The 23400-nt window shown below is 44.0% G+C and overlaps 1 protein-coding gene across 1 annotated transcript in view; it reads right to left on the bottom strand.

The window, feature by feature from the left end:
- The window catches only part of LOC150068436 (vomeronasal type-2 receptor 1-like), a 34726-nt gene extending 12956 nt beyond the window's left edge, over positions 1–21770 (bottom strand). Inside the window, exons 1-3 of the mRNA XM_090333097.1 lie at positions 21529–21770; positions 19065–19356; positions 1357–2223 (exon numbers count right to left, since the gene is read on the bottom strand). Coding sequence (XP_090189223.1) covers positions 1357–2223; positions 19065–19356; positions 21529–21770 — 1401 coding nt within the window. The remainder of the gene's footprint in view (positions 1–1356; positions 2224–19064; positions 19357–21528) is intronic.
- Positions 21771–23400: the final 1630 nt, after the last annotated feature.

Here is a 23400-nt window from a genome sequence, read left to right as displayed (position 1 = left end):
AGATCGCATGATCCCATACTTAAAGAGCCCCACAGACTCTACTCCAAGTCACCTGAGCTGATCTGAAGATTTGGCAAAGTAGCAGGGTATAAAAATCAATCCACAAAATTCAATGGCTTTATGTATGCCAACAATGAGAACAGCAAGGCTGACATCAGAAAAACAACTCGTTTTGCAATAGCCTCAAAAAAATAAATACCTAGGAATTAACTTAACCAAGGGAGTGAAGGACCTCTGTGATAAAAAAAAAAAAAAAAAACCAACCAACAAACCTTTAAAACCTGAAAAAGGAAAAGCAGATCTAAGGAAGTAGAACAAATTCCCATGCTCCTGGGTTGAAAAGATTAACAACAGTAAAATGGCATGCCAAAGGCTATCTACAAATTCAATGCAATACCCATCAATATCCCCATATCATTCTTTAATGAAATAGAGGAGTCAATCCAAAAATTCACATGGAATAATAAAAGACCCCAAACAGAAAAAACAATCCTTAGCAGAAAGGGCTATGCTGGAGAAATATCAATATCAAACTTCAAATTCCATTACAAAGCTTGGTAATAGCACAAGAACAAGCCTGGGGACAAATGATATAGAACTGAAGACCCAGAAATAAACCCATGGACGTATGGCCATTTAATCTTTGATAAAGGAACAAAAACATAGGATGCAAGAAAGACAGCCTCTTCAACAAATGTGTTGACAGAATTGGTTAAGCACCTATAGAAAAAGTTAGATCCTTAAGTATCACCCTCCACCAGAATCATTCCAAATGTAGCAAAGACCTCAAGGTAAAAACAGATACCTGAAAATATTAAGGAAGGAATGGGAGATGATACACTAGGGCTACATGGCATAGGTCAAAACTTTCTTTTGGGGGGGGCCAGGTCATGGGACTTGGACTCTGGGCCTGGGCATTGTCCCTGAGCAATTCAGCTCAAGGCTACCACCTTCCCTTTGATTTTGATACTCCATGTCTTGTATATACATTTGTTAGATATGGGAAAAGCAAAAATAGTGAGACAAAAAACAAAGGGTGAACCAATGCAACAGTGATACTTACAAGATACTGTGTTGGAAATGAACTTACAACTTGTGGGAAAGAGAGCTAGGGGAGGGAAAGTGGGAGAGAATGAGGTAGGGGTAACGCTTTGATATTCCCATCTATCTACTGTCTGTTCTTCTCAGTTCACATAAGACCTACCATTCAGTGTGGAACAGAGTGACTCATCCAGCAGGCTCTCTCAGAAGTATTTTTCTTTTCATTTCTATCTACTAAGTACAATGGCAAAGAAGTAATTTAACACCATGAATTCTAATAGTTTTTAAGCTATCATGAGATAAGGTAACACTTACAAGCAAAGGATTAAAGTTTTTTAAATTTATACAGGTCTGTATAACTGATGACGTATTTTTCCCACATCTGCTGAGCTCATCCAGGGCATGGGCCAGGGTGTACACAGCTTGTCTCACATTGTTTGTAATCCTCAGCTGAGACACATCCAGGTAGGTATTTTTAAGATCTTCCAGCCTCTCCTCCCCAGTACACAGCTGATCAGACATGGCCTCCTGCCGGTCCTCCTTCCCGGTCATATTCACACGGTGGTCCAGATTGTAAGGCACGCTGCCATTGGGCCAAGTACAGTTAAATGCCGTCTGCCAGAACTCAATGGTCAGGACGTCACTTGGGTCCCTGCTGGGATGCACGTCGTAGAGAAATTCTTTCAACCCTGGGATGTCACTTCTTGGCACTGCAAACCCAATAGTTCCACCAAAATAGGGGAAGAATTCAGGCTTTGCCAGGAGGGCGGAGGTAATCCACGCCTCGCTTGCTATCCACGTCCTGTCAGTTATGTTATGGTGTGCCATCTCCAGCACGAAGGGACTGAGATCCAGATCAGAGGCATACAGCACAATGACTTTGGCGGAGGAGTCTTTGACAGCCTTCACTGCCTTTTGCATTTTCTCATTGGAATAGACTTTGGGGATGGTTTCAGAGAACGCAATGCAGAGGTTGAGCGCCTCTAAGTTTTCCTTAAACTGTTTGACTCCGTATTTTCCATAATCATCATCCGATGCAATAGTGCCCACCCACACCCAGCCAAAGTGCTGGATAAGTTTCACCATGGCCTGGGCCTGGATTTTATCACTTGCTACTGTGCGGTAATAAGTTGTAAACTGTGTAGGATCACTCAGAAGTGTGGCGGTAGAGGCATAACCCACCTACAATTGAAAAGAACCATGTAGTTATTAGATAGCAAATCCACCTTAAACGGTGCATGAGAAAGAATTTAAGCTTCTTCATTACTTATTGTTTCTTTTCCAATGGAATTTCTACTCCTTTTTCTATTTAGTAAGAGCCTATACTATAGGAAAAATTTTGGCAGTCCAATCAATTCTTGTCCAACCCCATCTCAAGGGCTTAGAAAGGGCAATTACTAAGATTAGAACAAGCAGTGCTCTCTTTTTCCGGACTTGTGTTCATCTGCTCTTTCTCATATTCTTCTTGAAATCTGACTTTCTCAGTGAAGTACTATGGCCGCTACGCAGACCCCACATGTCTTTCTAGGAATGATGGAGAATGTGACTCACAATTCATTTGGGAGGCTCAATATTTATTTATCGATGTTCTTTTCTCCCACTTTCCCTCCCTCACTCCTTTCCTGCCTTTTCCATTCAGTGCCTCGAAGTCTCCCTCCACTCCCTCCATTCTCCATGGTCTCATTTCTCCTTTCCTCTGGAAGGACTTCTTGACATTTTGGTCTTCAGATTTCGCTTAGAAAAGGTGACAGGAATTTCCACCTCAGCCTCAAATCCCAGCCACAGTGCAAAAGCAAATCACTAGATGCCTTTATTTTATACCCACACATCTACTTAAGTGAGAGATACTTTCTATCCTCCTGTGGCCAGAGGTCCTTGAGTGTGTTCTCCATACTTTGAAATATGAGGGGAGATGAGATGAAAGTGTTTCTGCATTTCTGCTGTTGCTTTCCCTCTACCTCACTGACTCCATCATAAAGAACATCTGCCAGACAGCATATCTCTTGTCATATTTCATCTTCCTAACAAACCACCGCCTTCTGTATTATACTTCCTTTGCTTCTTTCCTTCATGAATTTCCTTCATGAATTTCAGCTCTGTTCTATGTTCCCTTTCTCTGCTTCTTCTCTTATCCTTGCTCCATAAGGTTATGGCTACATTCTTCCTGAAAACCACACAAAAAGCACAACCCATAGATCAGTATATCGGGAATGGCTTTTTTAGGAATCAAGCAGAACTGGTCCACGCCATGGCTCACGCCTGTAATCCTAGCTACTCAGGTGGCTGAGATCTGAGCATCAAGGTTCAAAGCCAGCCCAGGCACAAAAGGACTTAAGACTCTTATCTCCAACTAATCTCTAGAAAACAGGAAGGGGGGCTTGGCTCAAGGGTAGAGCTGTAGCCTTGAGCTGAAGAACTCAGGGACAATGCCCAAGCCGAGTTTAAGCCCTGTGGCCCACCAAAAAAAGAAAAGAATCAAGCATACTGCTTTTCCAATTCTTTCCAAACAATTTTCCAAGAAAATAACATAGGTAACTTGTTTATACTCTGTAGACATTAGTTTATCTACAAAGGGAATGGTCATAGATTCAAACTGCTTCTGAATGCATTTCCTGTTCCTGTCAAATTTATATAAGAGCTCAAAGTTAAGGCACTTGTCTACCATGTTTAAGTTGTCAGGTTCAATACCTAGCACCAAAGATACATATACAAAGCACAGCTACTAGGTACATAATACTCCAATATCCCAAATAAAATGATACATCATTCATATTAATAGCACCAGTAAGTTCTGTCTGCTTTTACTTTAATGATCACAAAACCCATCAGAAGTAAATATGCAGAAGATAGCTGAATGGTGACAGATATGGGTCAGAGTTCCCTCTGAATAAACAGAAGTACAGAGACTTAGGAGAGAAATACAGTTCAAGAGAAAACAACCAAGTAACACATAGTGAGGATTTGATACCAACCTAGAGGTAGTGACTCTTCAGATTTCTAAAAAAGAAAGAAAAAAAAAACAAGCTTTACAGCCTCTGAATTACAATGGAAAATACCAGACAGCCACTCATTTTTTCTCTTCTTTTGTTGTTATGGATGCTTCTGTTCCTCAGTTCTGTGTACCCACTGCACCAATGGAAGAAGATGGATCCACAACTCCAAATCTTGTAGGCTTGGATTAGCATAAAGGGTACTCAACACTCCCTGAGGGCCCAGTGTGGCAATAAACAAAGGACTGCCATGTTTTTGCCACACAAAAGTCACTCTGGGACTACAGAAAACTGCAGAAAGGAGTCACACCCACCAACACATAACACAATTAAGCCCTCACATCACCACATTCCATCACTCTCATTCCCATACCTGAACACAACATCCTTCACAAATTCTGAACCCAGGTATGTAAATCATAGTGAATAACAAGATCCATGAATAAACAAGACAACTTAACCACCTTCAAAAATCAGCAACAGAGGCCGGGAGTTCCGCCTAGTGGTAGAGTGCTTGCTTCAGCATGCACAAAGACCTGAGTTTGATTCCTCAGTACCACATACATAGAAAAGAGCCAGAAGAGGTACTGTGGCTCAAGTGGTAAAGCTCTAGCTTTGAGAAAGCCAAAGGGCAGTGCTCAGGCCCTGAGTCCAAGACAGGACTGGCAAATAAATAAATATAAAAATCAGCAACAGCCAGGCGTGGTGGCACATACATGTCATCTAGCTACTAAGGAGGCTGAGATCTGATGATCTCGATTCAGAGCCAGCCCAGGCACTAAGGCAACTCTTAACTCCAATTAACCACTAGAAAATTGGAAGTGTGGCTCAAGGGATAGGGCGGTAGTCTTGAGTTGAAGAGCTCAGGGACAACGCCCAGGCCTAGAATTCAAGCCCACACAACTCACAAAAAGAAATTAGCAACAACATGGAAGAATTTAGAATAGGGTGAAAATAAGAAAGGCAAAGAATCACCAGGTGATGGTGGTTCACACCCGTAATCCCAGCTACTCAGGAAGCAGAGATCAGAGAATCACGGTTTGAAGCAAACTTGGGCAGAAAAGTCTGTGAGGCTCTTTTCTCCAGTAAACAACACAAAAAAGCCAGAAGTGGTTCAGTGGCTGAAGTGCCAGACCAAAAGAAGCTTAGGGACAGTGTCCAGGTAGAGTTCAAGCCCCCAGACCCAGAGGAAGGAAGGAAAGAAGGGAGGGGGCAGGGAGGAGGAGGGAGTGGGGAGGGAGAAAGAGAGAGGGAGGAAGGGAGAGAAGGAAAAAGAGAGAGGGAGGAAGGGAATGAGGGAGGGAGGGAGAGGAGGGAGGGAAAGAAAGAGAAACGAAGAAAAGGAAGGAAGGAAAGAAGGAAGGAGAGAAAGATAAAGAAATAAGGAAGGAGAGAAATAAAGAGAAAGAAGGAACCAGAGAAAGAGAATGAGGGGGGGGGAGGAGAGAGGGCTGGAAATGTGGCTTAGTCATAGAATGCTGATGTTGCATGCATGAAGCCCTGGGTTTGATTCCTCAGTTTCAAACGCACAGAAAAAGCTGGAAGTGGTGCTGTGGCTCAAGTGGTAGAGCTCTAGACTTGAAAAAGCCCAAGGACAGTGCCCAGGCCCTGAGTTCAAGACTCCGAAGTGGCAAAATCAAAAAAGGAGAGAAAGACAAAGAGAAAAAAAAGAAAAGGGAAGGGGGAAAGGAGGGAAGAAGGGAGAAAAGAAGAAATGGGGGAAGGAAAAGAGGGAGGGAAGAAAGAGAAGGGAGTGAGAAAGGAAGGAAGAAAGAAAGAAGAAAGACAGACTAAGCGTTATTAAAGTAACATTAAGAAAAATGGCTAATGAAATAAAAAAAATAGATACTTGAAAATCCTGAAGAACACCAAGAGAAGTTAGACGTGTAAGAAAATGCAGACTAGGTGAAATGATATTAACAAAAATCTGAAAAGCATGCCTATATTACAAAACACAGGTGAAAACATAGGCAATTCAATAAAAGGAGTTGAAAACACACTAACAAGGGTTGGTGATAAAGCAGATGAATTTGAACAACAGTCACAAAAAATGAAAAAAATAATTGAGAATATGCTAAAGGGATATTAAAGAACTAGTGGGCTTTGCTAAAAGATCAAATTTATAGGTACCTTGAATAACCATGAAAGAAGAATTAAAAACTAAATGCTCAAAACAGAAAACTATCCTAATTTCAAGAAAGAGAATCTCACCATCTGACAGAGGCATGGCAGAATTTCACTCAAACAAGACTAAACATGAAGCACTTCCTGACACACTGTAAAATCTATGGACTTAGGAAATAAGAAATTAAATTTAAAGGCAGTAAAATCCAAGAGGTAACTTTATTACAATAGAAAAAAAGATTAGAATAACCACAGATTTCTCAGTGTGAACTCTGAATGCAAGGAAAGCTTAGAGAAATATAATTCAATCTCCGAATGACAATTATCAATCCAAACTAATGCACAACCAAGCTATTATTCTCAATAGTTGAAGAAAGTTAATCTGCCATGATAAACAAAGACAACAGGAACTCATAACTACACTAGCACTACAAAGGAATCTAAAGGAAGAGCCTAAAGTGTCAGAACAAGACAAGATCAAACAAGCAGTTTAAAAAAATTCCGTTGGCCACTTAATCTTTGATAAGGGAGCCAAAAAAGTAGAATGGAAGAAAAACAGTCTCTTCATCAAGTGGTACTGGTAGAACTGGTTAAGCACCTGCAGAAAACTAAAGTTGGATCCTTCTATGTCACCCTGTACCAGGATTAACTCCAAATGGATCAAAGAGCTGGAGGTAAAAGCAGATACACTGAAAACTTTACAAGTAGGAATGGGAGATAGCCTAGATCTCCTTGGCACAGGCCAAAAGTTTCTTGATAAAGACCCAGAAACACAACAAATCAAAGACAGTTTGGATAAGTGGGACTGCATTTGACTGCAGAGCTTCTGTATGGCAAAAGACATAACTAGCAAACTAACTCGAAAGCCTACAGAGTGGGAGAAGAACTTCACTAACCATACAATGGACAAAGGTCTCATATCTAAAACATATCAACAACTAAAAAAACTAAATCAAGGCCGGGAGTTTGGCCTAGTGGTTAAAAGTGCTTGCCTAGCATGCATGAAGACCCGGGTTCGATTCCTCGGTACCACATACATAGAAAAAAGCCGGAAGTGGTGCTGAGGCTCAAGTGGTAGAGCTCTAGCCTTGAGAAAGTCCAAGGACAGTGCTCAGGCCCTGAGCTCAAGCCCAGGACTGGCAAAAAAAAAAAAAAAAAAAAAAAAAAAAAAAAAAAAAAAAAAAAAAAAACTAAATCAAAACAAATCAAACAAAAACAAAAACTAAATCACTCCAAAACTAATCTTCAAAGAAACAACCATCCCATTAAAAGATGGGCCAAAGACTTAAAGAGAGTCTTCTCTGAAGAAGAAATAAAAATGGCCTATAGACACATGAAGAAATGCACGACATCTCTGGCCATAAAAGAAACGCAAATCAAAACAACTCTAAGATTCCACCTCACTCCAGTTAAAATGGCCATAATCAAGAAATGTAATATCAACAGATGCTGGCGGGGATGTGACAAAGAGGGATCACTACTACACTGTTGGTGGGAGTGCAAACTCGTTCAACCACTATGGAAAGCAGTATGGAAGTTCCTCAAAATGAAGCTAATTGAAAGGACCTCCAGGATATCGAAACAAAAGCCATATAACGAATGATTGTTGTCCTTAATGTACTATGTTGTCTCTCATCTCTTTTGCTGTCCCTTGGTTATCTCATATTGTTATAGTATCTCACTTTGTTATCTGATATATTGAATTTATTTGTATTTGGTTATTTGAAATTTGAGAGGGAAGGGGGGAAAACCAAGACAGGTGAGGGGTGTGGGGGGGGAGGGAAATGGGTACCAAGACATGTGAAAGGGTATCAATGTACGTGAATTAATGCACCTTCTATCTGGCAAATATCATGTAACCCTTTTACTAATTACAATAAAAATGCAAAAAAGAAAAAAAAGGCTAAACCTAGAGCTCCCCTATGACCCAGCAATTCCACTACTTGGCATTTACCCAATTACCCAATCATCCAGAAACAAGGACATATTAAAGCCACTAGCACAACAATGTTCATTGCAGCACTATTTACCATAGCAAAGATATGGAACCAACCCAGATGCCCCTCAAATTGGATCAACAATCATTGTATATTTATACACAGTGGAATTCTATTCTGCCATCAGAAAGAATGACATCATCCCATTTGTAAGGAAATGGAAAGACTTGGAAAAAATCATATTAAGTGAAGTAAGCCAGACCCAAAAGAACATAGGCTCAATGGCTTCCCTCATTTGTCATAATTAGTACAAACCTTGGATGTTCCTAGCAGAGGATTACAATAGTTTAAAACCTAGATACATAAGGCTATGTAGGCTGACGCTAAATGAAAGGACCTGCCAGATATGGAAACAGGAACTGTATAATGTGTGATTGTCATTTTTAATATACTGTGTTATTTCTCATCTTTTTTGTTGTCCCTTGGTTATTCTCATATTGTTACAGTATTTTACCTTGTTATCTGATATATTGTATATATGATTATTTGTTTATTTGAAATAGGAAAGGGAAGGGGGGCAAACAAGATGAGGGGAGGGAGTAGGAGGAGGAAATGGGGACAAAAACATGAGAAGGGGTATCAATGTGTGTGAAGTAATGCACCTTCTATCTGGTGAATAAAAAAATCCTGCTAGAGGAGTAAATGGGAAATGGGAAGAAAAAAGAAGCAAGCATCACAACACAACTCATATAGCATATCACTCAACAGTAACCTTACATTTCAGTGGGCTAAATTCTCCAATCAAAAGATGTCATGCAGCAGCCAGGACCAACAAACAGAATCCAACCATACATTGTCTCCATGAAACACATCTCACTTTCAAAGATAAACACAAATTCCAAGTGAAAGGTTGGAAAGAGGCCTTCCAAGCAAATGCATCTTTCAATAAGGCAGGAGTAGTTACTATGCTGATATTTGATCAAAGAGACTTCATGTTAAATTCAGTAAGAAAAGATAAAGTATCTTTACATTAATAAAGGGAATGTTCTAGGAAGAACTGTCAGTGGTCAATATCTATGCACCAGAGATTGGAAGAAAATGGCACATTAGATGCTGTGCAATCTTTTTTTTTGGGGGGGGTGGATCATGGGGCTTGAACTCTGAGCCTGGAGGTTGTCCCTGGCTCTTCAGCTCAAGGCTTCTGCCCTACCCCTGGAGCCATAGCCCCACCTCCCCTTTTCTAGTGATTAATTGGAGATAAGGGTATCACAGCCTTTAGTGCCCGGGCTGGCTTTGAACCATGATCTTCAGATTTCAGCCTCCTGAGTAGCTAGGATGACAGGCATGAGACACAGCACCAGCAAGGCTGTGCAATCTTAAGAGCTCTGTCTGCTCAATCAAAAATACAGGGCTCTGACTGGGAAATTCAGTTCAAAAGTAGATGCCTGGGGCCGGGAGTTTGTCCTAGTGGTAGAGTGCTTGCCTAGCATGCCCAAAGACCCAGGTTCCATTCCTCAGTACCACATACATAGAAAAAAGCCAGAAGTGGTGCTGAGGCTCAAGTGGTAGAGCTCTAGCTTTGAGAAAGCCCAAGGACAGTGATCAGGCCCTGAGTTCAAGTCCCAGGACTGGCAAAAAAAAACTTACACCTCAGAAAGAGGAGGAAAAGTATCTACAAATATCAAATGCATGGAACCAGGTCTGCAGCTGTGAGACAAAGATCTCTGCTTGGTGAAGCACCCTGGCTGCAGCTGAACACCATGCAGGATGGACCAGCACAACCAAGGAGCCCACTACACAGCTGCCCTGAACACAGAACATGAACCCACAGGAGAAACCTGGGGTGGAAAGGCCACACAGATACCAGGCACCATTAGTCAGTTCCACGTTTATGCTGTCCAGCTGACCCAGGGGAAAGGCATAGATGAGTGTACATCAGCACAAAGCACAACAGGGAGGGGCCAAAGCTCTACTCTAAACTCAGAGTCAACAGGGCCCTCAGGCCTCAGCACTCAAGGGCCTCTGCCTCCTGCCTGCCGCATCACAGGGTAGGGAGGGACAAAAGCAAAGGGACAGAGCTGTACTCTAAGCTCAGAGTCAACAGTGACTCCTGGCCTCAGTACACAACAAGGGCCTCTGCCTGCTACCTGCCACATCACAGATTGGGACTCTGAACAAGGGACACATATTTGTGCTGGGAACACAAGGAGCCCACTGGGCTGGTAGTACAGCGGGTCAGGACATAGAGTGAGGACATACCTTCCTGCCTCACAGAAGAGGAACAAGAAGAGGAATCAGGGTGCTGCTCCAAACAGAATCCACACCCCAGCTCAGCCCCAAAACTGAGCCAGCCAACCAACCAATAAGCCAGCCATACACTCCCCAGATCAGCCCCACAGCTGAGCCAGCTAAACAAACAAACAACCAACAGAATCCACACCCCAGCTAAGGCCCACAGCTAAGCCTGCCAAACAACCAACCAACAGAATCCACACCCAGCTAAGGCCCACAGCTGAGCCACCCAGCCAACCCACCAACCGAATCTACACCCCAGCTCAGCCCCACATCTGAGCCATCCAACCAACCAACCAACCAACCAACCAACTGAAACCACACCCCAGCTCAGCCCCACAGCTGAGCCAGCCAACCAACCAATCATCCAATCGAATCTACATCCCAGCTCAGCCCCTCAGCTGATCCAGCCAACCAGCCAACCAAACAACTGAATCCACACCCCAGCTTAGCCCAACAGCTGGGCCAGCCAACCAACCAACCAACCAACCAAATACAACCTCCAGCTCAGCCTCACAGCTGAGCCAGCCAACCAACCAACAGAATTCACACCCCAGCTCAACCCCACAGCTGATCCAGCCAGTCCCAACCAATCAACCAACCGAATCCACACCCCAGCTCAGCCTCACAGCTGAGCCAGCCAACCAACCAACCAACCAACCAAATCCACACCCCAGCTCAACCTCACAGCTGAGCCAGCCAGTCCCAACCAACCAACGGAATCCACAGGCCAGCTCGGCCTTACAGCTGAGCCAGCCAACCATCCTACCAACCAAATCCACACCCTACCTCAGCTCCACGGCGAGCCATCTAACCAACCAACCAACCAACCAACTGAATATACACCCCAGCTTAGCCCTACAGCTGAACCAGCCAGTCCCAACCAACCAACCGAATCCACAACCCTGCTCATTCCTACAGCTGAGCTAGCCAAACAATCAACCGAATCCACACCCCAGCTTAGCCCCACAGCTGAGCCAGCCAACCAACCAACCCAGTCCATACCCAGCTCAGCCCCACAGCTGAGCCAGCCAACCAACCAACTGAACCCCCACCCCAGCCACGCCCTCAATGACAAACAGAGCCCCAGCCAACAAAAGAGGCAGAGTGCGATCTCATCCCATGAACCAGCTCAGCCCCCACTGTCCGTCCCTGTAGGGCCAGCCTGAAGGAAAGCTCCCCCACAGGGAACCAGCACCAAAAGACTTCCATTCAGAGACTCAACTGAACTGCATTCCCCAGAGCTAAGGGCAACACAGGCTGCCTCCCAGCCTGCAGCTCTGCCCTAGACATATGGGAACAGGGGCGGAGGAGCAGGGCCCGATCCAGAGACCTGTCTGCGTTAATGCAGGGAAACAGTTACCTCACTCAACTGGGCCCAGGGCGTGGTTATCACTCAGCTGGTGACCAGCTCTGCCCCAACCCTATACAAGTAGGGGGCAGACTCGGGATCCTAGAAAAACAGAAAGATCAATGAAAGTGACCACCTGGTATGTACGATTTCTACCACTGTGAACTGAAACAAGGTACCGATGCTGACATACACACCACACCAGTAGAGAGATATACCCTATCAAACCATCAATTGCCTAGCCAACCAAGAACACAGAGAAAAGCCACTAGGGTGACCTCAGGTTCCTGAAAATCTATACCAAAAAGGTCTTCCAATCAGTAAAGCCCATCCCAGAAATACAAGAAATACGGGAAACCAAGGAAATGAAGTACTCCCATATAACAGAACTTATTCAACAATGAAACAATAAAATGACCTTTTACTCAAGAAAATCCCAGGACCTGCGGGATTTACAGTTGAATTTTGTAAATCCTTCAGAGGAGAACTAACATCAATATTTTTGAACTTTTCAACAAAATAGAAAGGGAGGGTTTACTACCAACCCATTCTATGCATCTGGCATTACACTCAACCCAAAACAGATAGGGACCTACCAAGGAAAAGAACTATAGTCAAGCTTCTTGGTTGTTCACCTTAATGCACCCAGATAGAAGTGCTGATCCACTTCCTTGTTTCAATAAAAATCCTGTAACTTGGGGCCGGAAGTTTGGCCTAGTGGTTGAGTGCTTGCCTAGCATGCACGAAGACCGGGGTTCAATTCCTCGGTACCACATACATAGAAAAAAAGCCAGAAGTGGTGCTGAGGCTCAAGTGGTAGAGCTCTAGCCTTGAGAAAGTCCAAGGACAGTGCTCAGGCCCTGAGCTCAAGCCCAGGACTGGCAAAAAAAAAAATCCTGTAACTGAGTTTTTCCAGTGCTCTCTTCTGCTTATTGTGCAAAGGAAAAATGCTCCTGGCTACTGCAGTCTGAAAGGACCATTCTCAGAAGGTCCAACACTTGGGTTACAGTGATTAATTACTATATTGAAGTTTTCAATGATTTAATCTTGAATTTCCACCTTGCACACCGATGGGACACTAGAGGGAAAGAGAGAGATATGGAGGTAGAGGCATTGAGACAGAGATATACTCAGAGAGATAGAGATGGAAGTTAAGAGGTGGCCTAGGGATTGGATCACAAGCATTTAACCTACAATTGTTTTCCACATCCTGGATAGAAAGTCAGTAACCAGCTGCCCACCGAAGTTTGCTTTGGTCTTTATTCTACCTCCCCACACATGCTCGGTGAGTGCTATGACCTTGCCTCCATGTGATGGTTGACATAACTGTGAGTGTATGTCCCATGGTATCTCAGTAGGTATCTCATCTTTTGGCAATACCGAGTCAAGAATCAATTGTAGCACCAATATTGCTTGCAATTTCTTTGCAGTAGTCTGTGGTTGAATTGGCGAACAAGTAGAAAGGCTATAGGGAGGATGACCATGAAAATGCCACTTCAAGTAGGAAGTAATAAAAAGAAAATCCAGGACAGATCGCAAATGACACTGAAAAAGGAAGGAAACTTTTCATACAGACCAGGAACAGGAAAAGGCCTCATCCAGATGCAAGCAAAAACAAAAACAAAAACAAAAAAAACATTCGCCACAACACTGACTCAAAACCAATGCCAAGAAACATGAGCACCCTGCCAGGAACCCTCCCATGGTGGGGTGGGGGTGGGCAGCACTGGTGGTGACCCGTATGTCAGGAACCCTCCCACAGAAGGGGGGAGCAATGGTGGTGATCCCACCTGCCTGACCCTCCCGTCCATGAAGGGGTGCCATCATGGAAGAAAGCAAAGAGGCAAAGCCCTTTCCCCGGCCTCTTCCATGTCCTGTGGAAGGCCACCACAGGTCACAACCCCACACTGTGCACCAGAGGCTCACGTTGTTTGCTGTGCAGCAGCCTCGGTTTTCTTTGGATGCTCGTGTCCTGTATTATACCACAACTGTTGGCAGAACCCAACTCCTCCACTGAGGCCCATCTCCCCACAGGAGCCTGCCACGGCAGGCTCACACCTGGTCTCGAGGTTGATGTCCTGGTACCCACCGTGGGAAGTAGATACCAGAGGGGACTTGTCTAGGATGACCTTCCTACACTGCCCTGCAAGAACCCCACCCCACCCAACCCCAGGGCTCACCCTCTGCCAGACACTGGCACAGACACCACACCACAGAAGCAGACACCAGTCCAAGATGTGGGCTGAGCCAGCCTGCAGCCTGTGCCTGAGGAAAACCACCTGCTCTGGTGCAGATTCAGGCCCGACACTAGAGCTCCAAGGACAGCAGTGGTGGGGGGATCCACCATGGCCTAAACCGAGGTCGGGACATCAGATGACCCCATCCCACAGTGTGGAATGGGACAGAATCTTAATATCTGGCCAGAACCCAGTACACTGCTTGCAACACCTTGTCCTGAAAGCTTCCAAACACAAAATCCAACCAAGATACCTCATCCTAGCAACCCCAAACTTCATACATGATTGAAACGACATATACAGTCCCTGAAGCCCAAAGCAAAAATCACAACCAAGTTTACAAAATTCATAAGACGAAATGCCAATTTCAAAAGCCAACAACTATCTAGGGACGGACTCTTGTGAGAGCAAGAAGAGATGGAGAAGAAAAAGAGTACCAAAGTAATAATAAGAGACTTCTGAAAAACGTAGTAGAAATAAATAAATTTCTAGGAACATACAAATTGCCAAAGCTTAACCAAGAACATATAAACCAACTAAACAGACTTAAATCATGCAATGAGATGAGGTCTCCAACAAGGAGAAACCCAGGTTCCAATGGATTCAGAGCTGAATAACAGAAGTCTTTTAAATTTGAAGTAACACCAATAATGTTCAAATGTTTCTATGAATTAAAAAAGAGAAGGATAAATCCCAAACTCCCTCCATGAAGCCAGAATCACACTCATTCCCAAATCAAGTAGGGATCCAGTGAATAAAGAAAACTATAGCCTTTGATCAACACAGATGCAAAGCTCTTCAATAAAATACTAGCCAACAGAATTCAAAGTAACCAAAAACCCCTGCATTGTGATTACATGTGTTTTCTCTCAGAGATACAAGGCTCATTTAACATACAAAATCCAGAGAGCCAAAGACACAAACCACATTACCTTCTCAATAGACCTTAGGGAAATCCTTTCATAAAATCCAATGTCCACTCATGTTAAAAGCTCTGGAGAAGCTCGAAATAGAAGGAATATGCCTCAAAAACAATAGAAGTTATATATGACAGACCAACAGGCAACATCATACTCAATATCAAAAAAAAACTAAAACCACTTTCTCTAAAAAACAAGAACAAGGCCAAATGGCCATCCTCTCCACTTTTCTGCAACTGAAATGAGATCCAGAGGTGGACAAACTATAAGACAACTCAGAACATGACTAAGATGTTAAAAGTTTATTGAGCAGGGAAGGAGCTGATGTGCCAGGACCATACCCCAAGGTCGGGATCTCAGAGTGCAGCCCCTGTTTGCAAAAGCAGGTAGTTTTTAAGGAAGGCCAGCAAACATGCTAGGGGTTTCACACCATAAATCTCACAGGGGCTTCATCCTATAAATCTCATACTTCTTTAGTCAAGAATGTATCTAGCAGTAGGCCCCAGGAGGTCTCAAGATGCAGCCCTGGTGAACAAACAGTAGGAAATAGGGTGTTAAGTCTGGGTGAACAGTGACTGAGGGAGGGAAGCCAGGGAAAGGTGTTAGGTCTGACTAAACAATGGCAGAGGGAAGCAGGGGGAAAGGAGAGTAAACAATGGCAGAGGGGAGCAGAGGAGAGGGAAGGGCTCTAAACTGCAGTCCCTAATTTCCACAATTCCATTACAATAATACATCATCCACATTACAACAATAATTCATTTTCCATTCCTCACATTACATATTACATTTCATTGTTCTGGAGTTTCTAGCCAGGGCTATAAGATTAAAAAAAAAGACATAAGAGATTCACAGAGGATAAAGAAGCCAAACTATCTCTATTTGCAGAGAACACAACCATATCAAAAGGACCAAAATGACTCCAGTCCCCAAGCTCCTGCAGCTGGTAGATAACTTTAGCAAAGCAGCAGGATACAAATTAACCCATAAAAAATCAGTAGGCTTGCTGTACACCAACACTGTAGAAGCTGAGACGGAAATCAGGAAAACAGCTCCATTTGCCGTAGCCTAAAAAAAATAAATCACTGGGAATAAACCTATCCAGGGAAGAAAAGACCTGTACAGTGCAAAGTATAAGAAACCAAAGATGACATCAGGAAATAGAAAGAACCTCCGTGTTGATGGATAGGTAAAATTAATATTGTGAAAATGGCCATACTGCAAAAGTGGTATATAAATTCAACACAATCACCATCGATATCCCAATGAAGTTCATTGCCAAGATAGAAAAAAAAATCTAAAAGTTTCATATGCAACAACAGAAGTCCTAAAAGCACCAAAGGAATTCTATGCAAAAAAAAAAAGACCTCAAGTTCTTCTGCAGAGTTGTAATAGAAGAAACAGCCTGATACTGGCACAAAAATACACTCAAAGATCAATGGACCTAAAACCATATACTTACAGTGATCTGAACAGTGGATTCAAAGATGGTCCTTTCAATGATTGGTTTGGGGGAAAACTGGGCATCCATAGGCAGAAAATTAAAAGTGGATCCCTGCTTGTCAACATGCACTAATATCAACTCAACGTAGATCAAAGACTTCAACATCAGACCCCAAAATTTGAAATTACTACAAAAGACAGTAGGAGAAACACTAGAACTAATAGGTATAGAAAGAAACTTTTTAAGAAGAGTTCCAGAGACATAGCAGATAAGAGAAGACTTGACAACTGGGACTACATCAAGAGTTTCTGCACAGCAAAGGACATGGTTACTAAACTAGGAAAACAGCCCACAGACTGGGAGATTTTTACCAGCAATACATCAGACACATCAGGCCTAATGTCCAAAATATACACAGAGCTCAAGAAACTAACCTCTCCCATAGCTCATAAATGAATCATGAAATGGGCAAAGAAGCTAAGGAGAAACTTCTCAGAAAAAGAGGCAAGAATGGCAATTAAACACATGAGGAAATGCTCATCATCCCTGGCCATAAAGGAAATGTAAATCAAAGCTACCCTGAGATACCATCTCACACCACTTAGAATGTTGAAAATAGTGAATTTGCAGCAAATGTTGGCAGCGATATAAGGACAAAGGAACCCCATTGCACTGTTGGCAGAAATGTAAACTATTACAAGTCCTCTAGACACTAGTCTGGAGTTTTCTCAAGCAACGAAACAGATCTTTCTTAGGACCCAGCCATACCACTCCTGGGCTATCCAGAACATCACAAGCCAGGATACAATAAAGACACCTGCACACCCCTGTTCACTGCTGCACTACTCACAATAGTCAAATTGTGGAAACAGCCCAGATGCCCACAATAACAGATGAGTGGATCAAAAAATGTGGTACCTATACACAGTGGAATTCTACACAGCCATTAGAAAGAACACTATGTAGTTTGCATGGATCTAGTACAATTCTTATTAAGCTCAGAGAGACAAACATCACATGATTTTTCTCATATGTGGAAGTTAAATCTAAATTGCATTGGGATATGATAAACTACACAGGATTCTAAAGACTGACACACAGTGAGATCAAAAGAGATACCATTAAGGGAGAAACATAAAGACGCAGAGCCTATATGCCTCTTTATATAAAATTATATACATATATATCAAACAAACTCCAAGATATGGAAACATCTTCTTGATTTGTTGTTTGTATTTTCTTTCTGTCTGCTTAATTCATCTGTCTATGGGAGAGTAGAGGGGCACAGAACTAGAGGGGGAAAGTGTGAAAAAGTACTATAGGGGTTCTCCCTGTACATTGTGTTGAATATGAATACACAATCGTGGTGGAGGTGGAGATGGAGTGGGGAGGGGGAGGGCTAGAGATTGGGGGTGAATGAGGGAAGGGAGGCAGTGTATGATAGGAAATGTACTTATTACCTAACTTACATAACTGAAATCCCTTTGTACATCACCTTTATAGTACCAATAAAGTAAATTTTCAAAATAATGATGTAGAGAGGGAAATCAGGAAAGTAATTTCATTTGCAAGGTGTTCAGTAAAGACCTTTGCATACCCATGTATGTTGCTGTCATTATTCATAATAGTCAAGTTATGGAAACAGCCCAAATTCTTGATAAGGGATGAATGGATCAAGAAAATGTGGTGTTTATGCACAATGGAATTTAATACAGCCATTAGAAAGAATACTATTACGTCTTTTGCAGGGAAATGGATGTACCTAAAAACCTGTATTAAGTGAAATAAGCCAGGCTCAGTGAGAGAAACATTTCACATTTTCCCTAATATGTGGAAAGTAGATTTTAAAAAATACAACTATGCACCACAACATATGCCAGACTAAACACATTTGCACACAAAGACACTGACTAAAGGAGGATATACTTACAGAAAAAACCAAAGTTGTAACACCTCTGAGCAACTAATGCATGGTTCACCAAAAGGAACACATGGAAACGAAAACATGATTTGAGTGGAGTACAAGGAGGAAGAAAAGGATGTAAGGGAGAGATGGAGGAAGGAGCAAATGCAGCCATTCTATTCAATGCCCGCTATGTGAACACTGAACTAGGTTACCTGAGGGCAGGGTTCTGAGGGGAATGGAGCAGCAGGGTAGAAGGTGTGACACTGACCAGGAAGCACTGTACTCATCACCTGACAATGGAATTATAAACTCACTGTTTGATTATGTAATTAACAATAATAATAAAAGAAATATGCCACATTTTCCCAGGAATCCATTCTTCCTAATATCTATATTTATAGGAAAATGTGTTCCTCTCTCAGAATTTTAAATAATTGTAATGCCAACATCCCAGGAAAGTATCCCATTTTTAATTCCTAGTCTCACTTGACATCAGTGGCATGGGAACAGGTAGGGTCATGAATATTCACAATCAATAATACATCCCAGGTCAACATGAGAATCTTCGGAACTCTATCCAGACCACAATAAGCATCACCCAGGACAGGGAAGTCACTGCCCCCCCCTCCTCCATCCATCAAATGAAGCCCCAAGGACAGAAGAGTCTCCATCTCGACTCAGCAGGCAGGAATCCTCCCGTGCTGCAGTCTGCTGGTAATTCCTGACCCCACCGGCACCTCCATGCCCACCTTGTAGTTCCCCACCATTTCCATCTGCACAGGCTGTGTTTCTTTCAAAGGAACACCACCCCAGACCCTGAGCTACCTGAGGTAGTGAGTACAAGTTGAAAACTTTTGAAGTAGCAATCGACAGGGCTGAGCCTCCTGATCCAACAATTCCTGCCAGATAGGCCCCAGTGCTGTTTCTTATGTTGGGTTTGTTTTCTTCCTGCCCCATGAGGAACACCAAAGATGACTCCATTGCTTTGGACACAGTGAAACAGGTATCAAAGATCTGATAGCCCAGAGTGTGGTGGGGCAGAATGTCCTTCCTCTCATTAATCTCCTTGATGGTGTGAATCATGGTTTTCATCCAGCGGAATCCCCGGAAGTTGAACCTGCCAAGGAAACCACTCTTGTAAGCCAAAAGGCAAAATGACTCTTGTAAGGGTTTGGAAGACAGGGAGCTTTAAGTCCAGATGAGTGACAACAGCATATTGCCATACATCAGCCAGATCCACAGTTGTCTGAGCTGGCTAATTTTTCACAATGAGGCAATGGGGTGCAAAGATTCAAATATGAATCCAATGGTGAATGGCATAGGATGAAACTTTCTGAGTCTATCTTTTACATGGTGTACTCTTTCTGAACTGCTGATTCACCTCATCATAAAATGCTCTTCTATTCCACATGCTCCTGTCTCCTCTCCATACTGGGTTTAGTGTGATTTTCAATATTAAGTAGAATTGTCATATTTGTAACAATCTTTAAGATGCAAGTCGATTAAACCAGCACTTGGGTTGCACATACTATGAGCCCCATTACATGCCTTTGCCTGCTATGACATCCCTGTGAAGGCAGCTATTTCTAGCTGACAGTGTCTCCTCCTTACCGTTCTCAAGCTTTCTCTGCACCCATGCCACATGCTTCCCCCTCTGTGTCTCCAAACACACTCCTCTCCCCTTTCCTCCAGTGTCAGATGGCTTTGTACAAATGCAAACCCCTCTGTGTGAGGCCTGTTCCATGCACACAGGTCACACCTCAGCCTCGGCAGGAAACTCATCCCCAGCTGGGGCCTCTACAGATTGCAAAGCCAAGACTTCCACTACTTAGTCCTGTCATGCTGTAATTGCTTGGCTGTTTGGGGATTTTGTTACTTCAACAGTACGGTAGCAATTCAGTTTACTTTTTTATTGATAGTGTCTGGCTCCAAAGTGCCAGCTGTCTCTGGCAAGCAACAAGTGCTTTCAGCCCTTTCACATAAAATGGAAATGGGTATATTGGCTTTTCCATTTAACCTTTGAAAAATATAACTTTCGGACATTCTAAGGAAGAAGGCACAACAAATTAATAGCTAAAGAAACATAGTGAGAAATTCCATCTTTCTCGTTTGTTGTTGAGAATGTGCAGTGAGAAGTCCAATCTTAAGTCTGGACAAGCCTTCCCCTCCTCCCCCCATTCCCTGAAAGGTGCAGGAGGAGATAAGCAGCGACCATTTCAGTCTTCTCCCTTCCAGAAAAAAGAAAGGTGATTTGACCTCCAGAGACATCTCAATCCTAGGGCTAGAATATGATTAAAGAAAAGAAGTGAAATCTGTAAACACTCTATGTGGTAGCTCAGGACCTTGTGCAGTCTGGACAACCACTCCACCACTGACCCTCGGAAGTGACTGAATGGGCTAAGAAATTGCTAAAATTTTATGACATCGTTTTGTAAGTGTAATGAAAACATGGCACCATGGAAGCATATACACACGAGGTAGATTGTCCAACATGAAATTGTGCCATTATATTGGTCACAACTATTTCAGTTACTAAAGCATTTGTAAAGAACTGAAAAAAGAATGTAAAAGGAAGGGAAAACATTTGCAATTTCTATATCTCAAATGTGTCTCCGTGTGTGTGTGTGTGTGTGTGTGTGTGTGTGTGTGTGTGTGTGTGAATGTGAAGCCATACACCTATCACCATCCATCGCTCCTGAGCTCCACACTTGGTCACCAGCGCATGAGCATTGAAAGACCCATGTTTTCTGGGCTCTGTGGTCATCCTGACGTGAGCACAGTCGGGCAGAGCTCTTATGGCAGCCTGAGGAATCTGAACCCCGAATATCCATGCCACTGCCACCCACCATGCTTTCACAGGGGAGAATTGAGGCCTTACCGGTGACAGCTAGGCTGTCATGTTACATACTTCTTCCCTGGTGCCTCTCACACCATAATGCAGCCATCAGTCACCAGGAGGTCCTGGGCTCCAGTTCGAAAGTCTGGGTGCTCCTGGGTTCTAGCTGTGTGACACATCTGAAGTAACCCCCGGGGCTGCTGGCCCTAGACCCCTCTGAAAATAAGGCTCCACATCAGGTAACTATTCCTTCCTGTGTGAGCATGGAATTAGGAGAGACCGGGCTGACACTAAGCGTGGCTGGTGCTGATGTTTACCTTAAAAAAATTGGGCTGTTTAAGCATGAGAGCCCAGTCTGATCACACAGACCCATGGCTCCAGCTGTCCCTGCCCAACACTCCGCACCTGCCACCTGGAATGGAAGGAAAAGAAAACTCCTTAAACTTGGCTCACCCTTCGCATTTGGCTGACACCGCCTCAAAATTAGACTCATTTGCTGGGATGGTTCTGGAGTGAATAGGAAACAGACCTCCAATAATAACAGAATGGTTCTTGGCATCCACGTAGCCATTCAGGTCAAACTTGCCCATCAACCTGCAGGTCACTTCCTCTTCCTCTTGTTGGTCTTCAGTGCCCAGCTCAGCCCATACAAACACCAGAGCTCCCAGAAGCAGGCACATCCTTCTGCTGGCCATCTCGGAGAGAGGGAGGAAGCTGAATGTGTTGAGGTCCCAGGGTTTAATGAGGCTCCTGGATGGAGCAGTGCAGTGGCTCCTCCCACTGGGCTTGGCCTGCTGCTACTTCTTACATGATTGTCACCTCTGCCACCCAGCATCTCAGCCACTTACAACTGGAAGAGTAGAGCAGACAGAGCTCCTGAAATGCCCTAACATGAAGCCACCATGAGCCAGGACAGGGATTCAGTTCATAGGGGTCATTTCCTTCGTGGGGCTGCTCCTCATGTTTATCCATTTCAGCCTCGCTTAGGGGTGGGGAGGTCTTCTCCTCCCGTCAGGAAGCGCTTCCTGCTTCTGGGCAAGCTAATGAAGGGAATGCCTGGAAAAGGTTAGTAGAAAATGCTCTCCAGCTGCTCAGAGTAGCAGGGACAACAGGCTGCTGACAGCACGCCCAGCTTTCTAACTTGCATAAAAGAGTGCCTCCTGACCTTCTTGTCTGGGCTGTCTGACCTCCCACAGCCTTCCTGATCTCAGCCTCTCAAGTCTCTTTAACAATGGCTATGACCCACGTCTCCCAGGGTCTGAGAAACTTTGATGAATACAAGTACATCACTGTAAGGGAAAAGACTTCTTCAAGACAAACCCTTCACATAGGCTCATTCTAATAAAACACCCCAGCACAGACACATGCACAAAAATGTGTGTGCACGTGTGCACATACACACACACATGCACACACACACACACGTGCAATCACCACCACCATTGCACCATTTTCTCTTTCACTGTTTCCCCATTCCCATTTCCACTCATCTGCTCTCACCTCATTGTCAATCTTCTCTTGGCCTCATGCTATTGAAATATTTCTCATTCCTGCATTTGATATCTGATCTGGGGATTTCTAAAGCATGCTCCACTCTCCCTTCACTGGTACTGTGTCATCTCTCACTGTGAGTGTGGAGATGACAGACCCAGGCACAGACGAGGGTGCTTCTTAACCACTTATCAAATGTCTCACTCATCTTCATTTCCCTCCCCTCTCACATGTGGCTGACAGACTTAACGCCTGGCTCGCAGGACATCTGGCTGGAGAACGCTCCCTGTGCCTTTGTCCAAACACAAGGGCACACTGCGGGCCCAGCTTCTCCTCAAGAGCCCTCTGAGAATCTGCCCTGGAGCTGACAGGGTCAGGTCCCGGGCCTTGGTCAGAACTGGGCTCCTCTCGCTCAGCAGCCTCCTGTCCTTCCAGATGGCAGCTGTCTGAGTAATTGCCCTGTGTGCCAGGAAGGGCAGCGGGCGCAGTGTGCTTACCCCAGCTGATTCCCTCCACCCTCTGGGGACATGCAGGCTGGGGACCACGAGCAGTCAGTGAGTCACGTTAATTGTACTCACAGTTCCAAACCAGCATTTTACACACCAGCACTGCTCCCCACACCTCAGGCCTGCTCCAGCTCAGGAACTGGATGCAGGTCTCTGAGGAGCCTGGGGCAGAGCAGCATGAGGTGCCCACAGCTATGTGGCCCTCAGAAGGCCAGTGTTCTCATAACTCAACGCCACCCTCCTGACCAGAGGCCATTCTCTCCGTGGAGCCCTCTGGAAAATCTCCACCCAGAAATTGGACCCAAATCCCTATCCTTGAGCAATTCTT

This window comes from Megascapheus bottae, chromosome 1 (genome assembly GCF_031878675.1).
Source record: "Megascapheus bottae isolate mThoBot1 chromosome 1, mThoBot2.hap1, whole genome shotgun sequence".
Classification (NCBI taxonomy): domain Eukaryota; kingdom Metazoa; phylum Chordata; class Mammalia; order Rodentia; family Geomyidae; genus Megascapheus; species Megascapheus bottae.
Note: the sequence above shows the minus strand (reverse complement) of the source record. Positions and strands in the feature narration are given on the sequence as shown.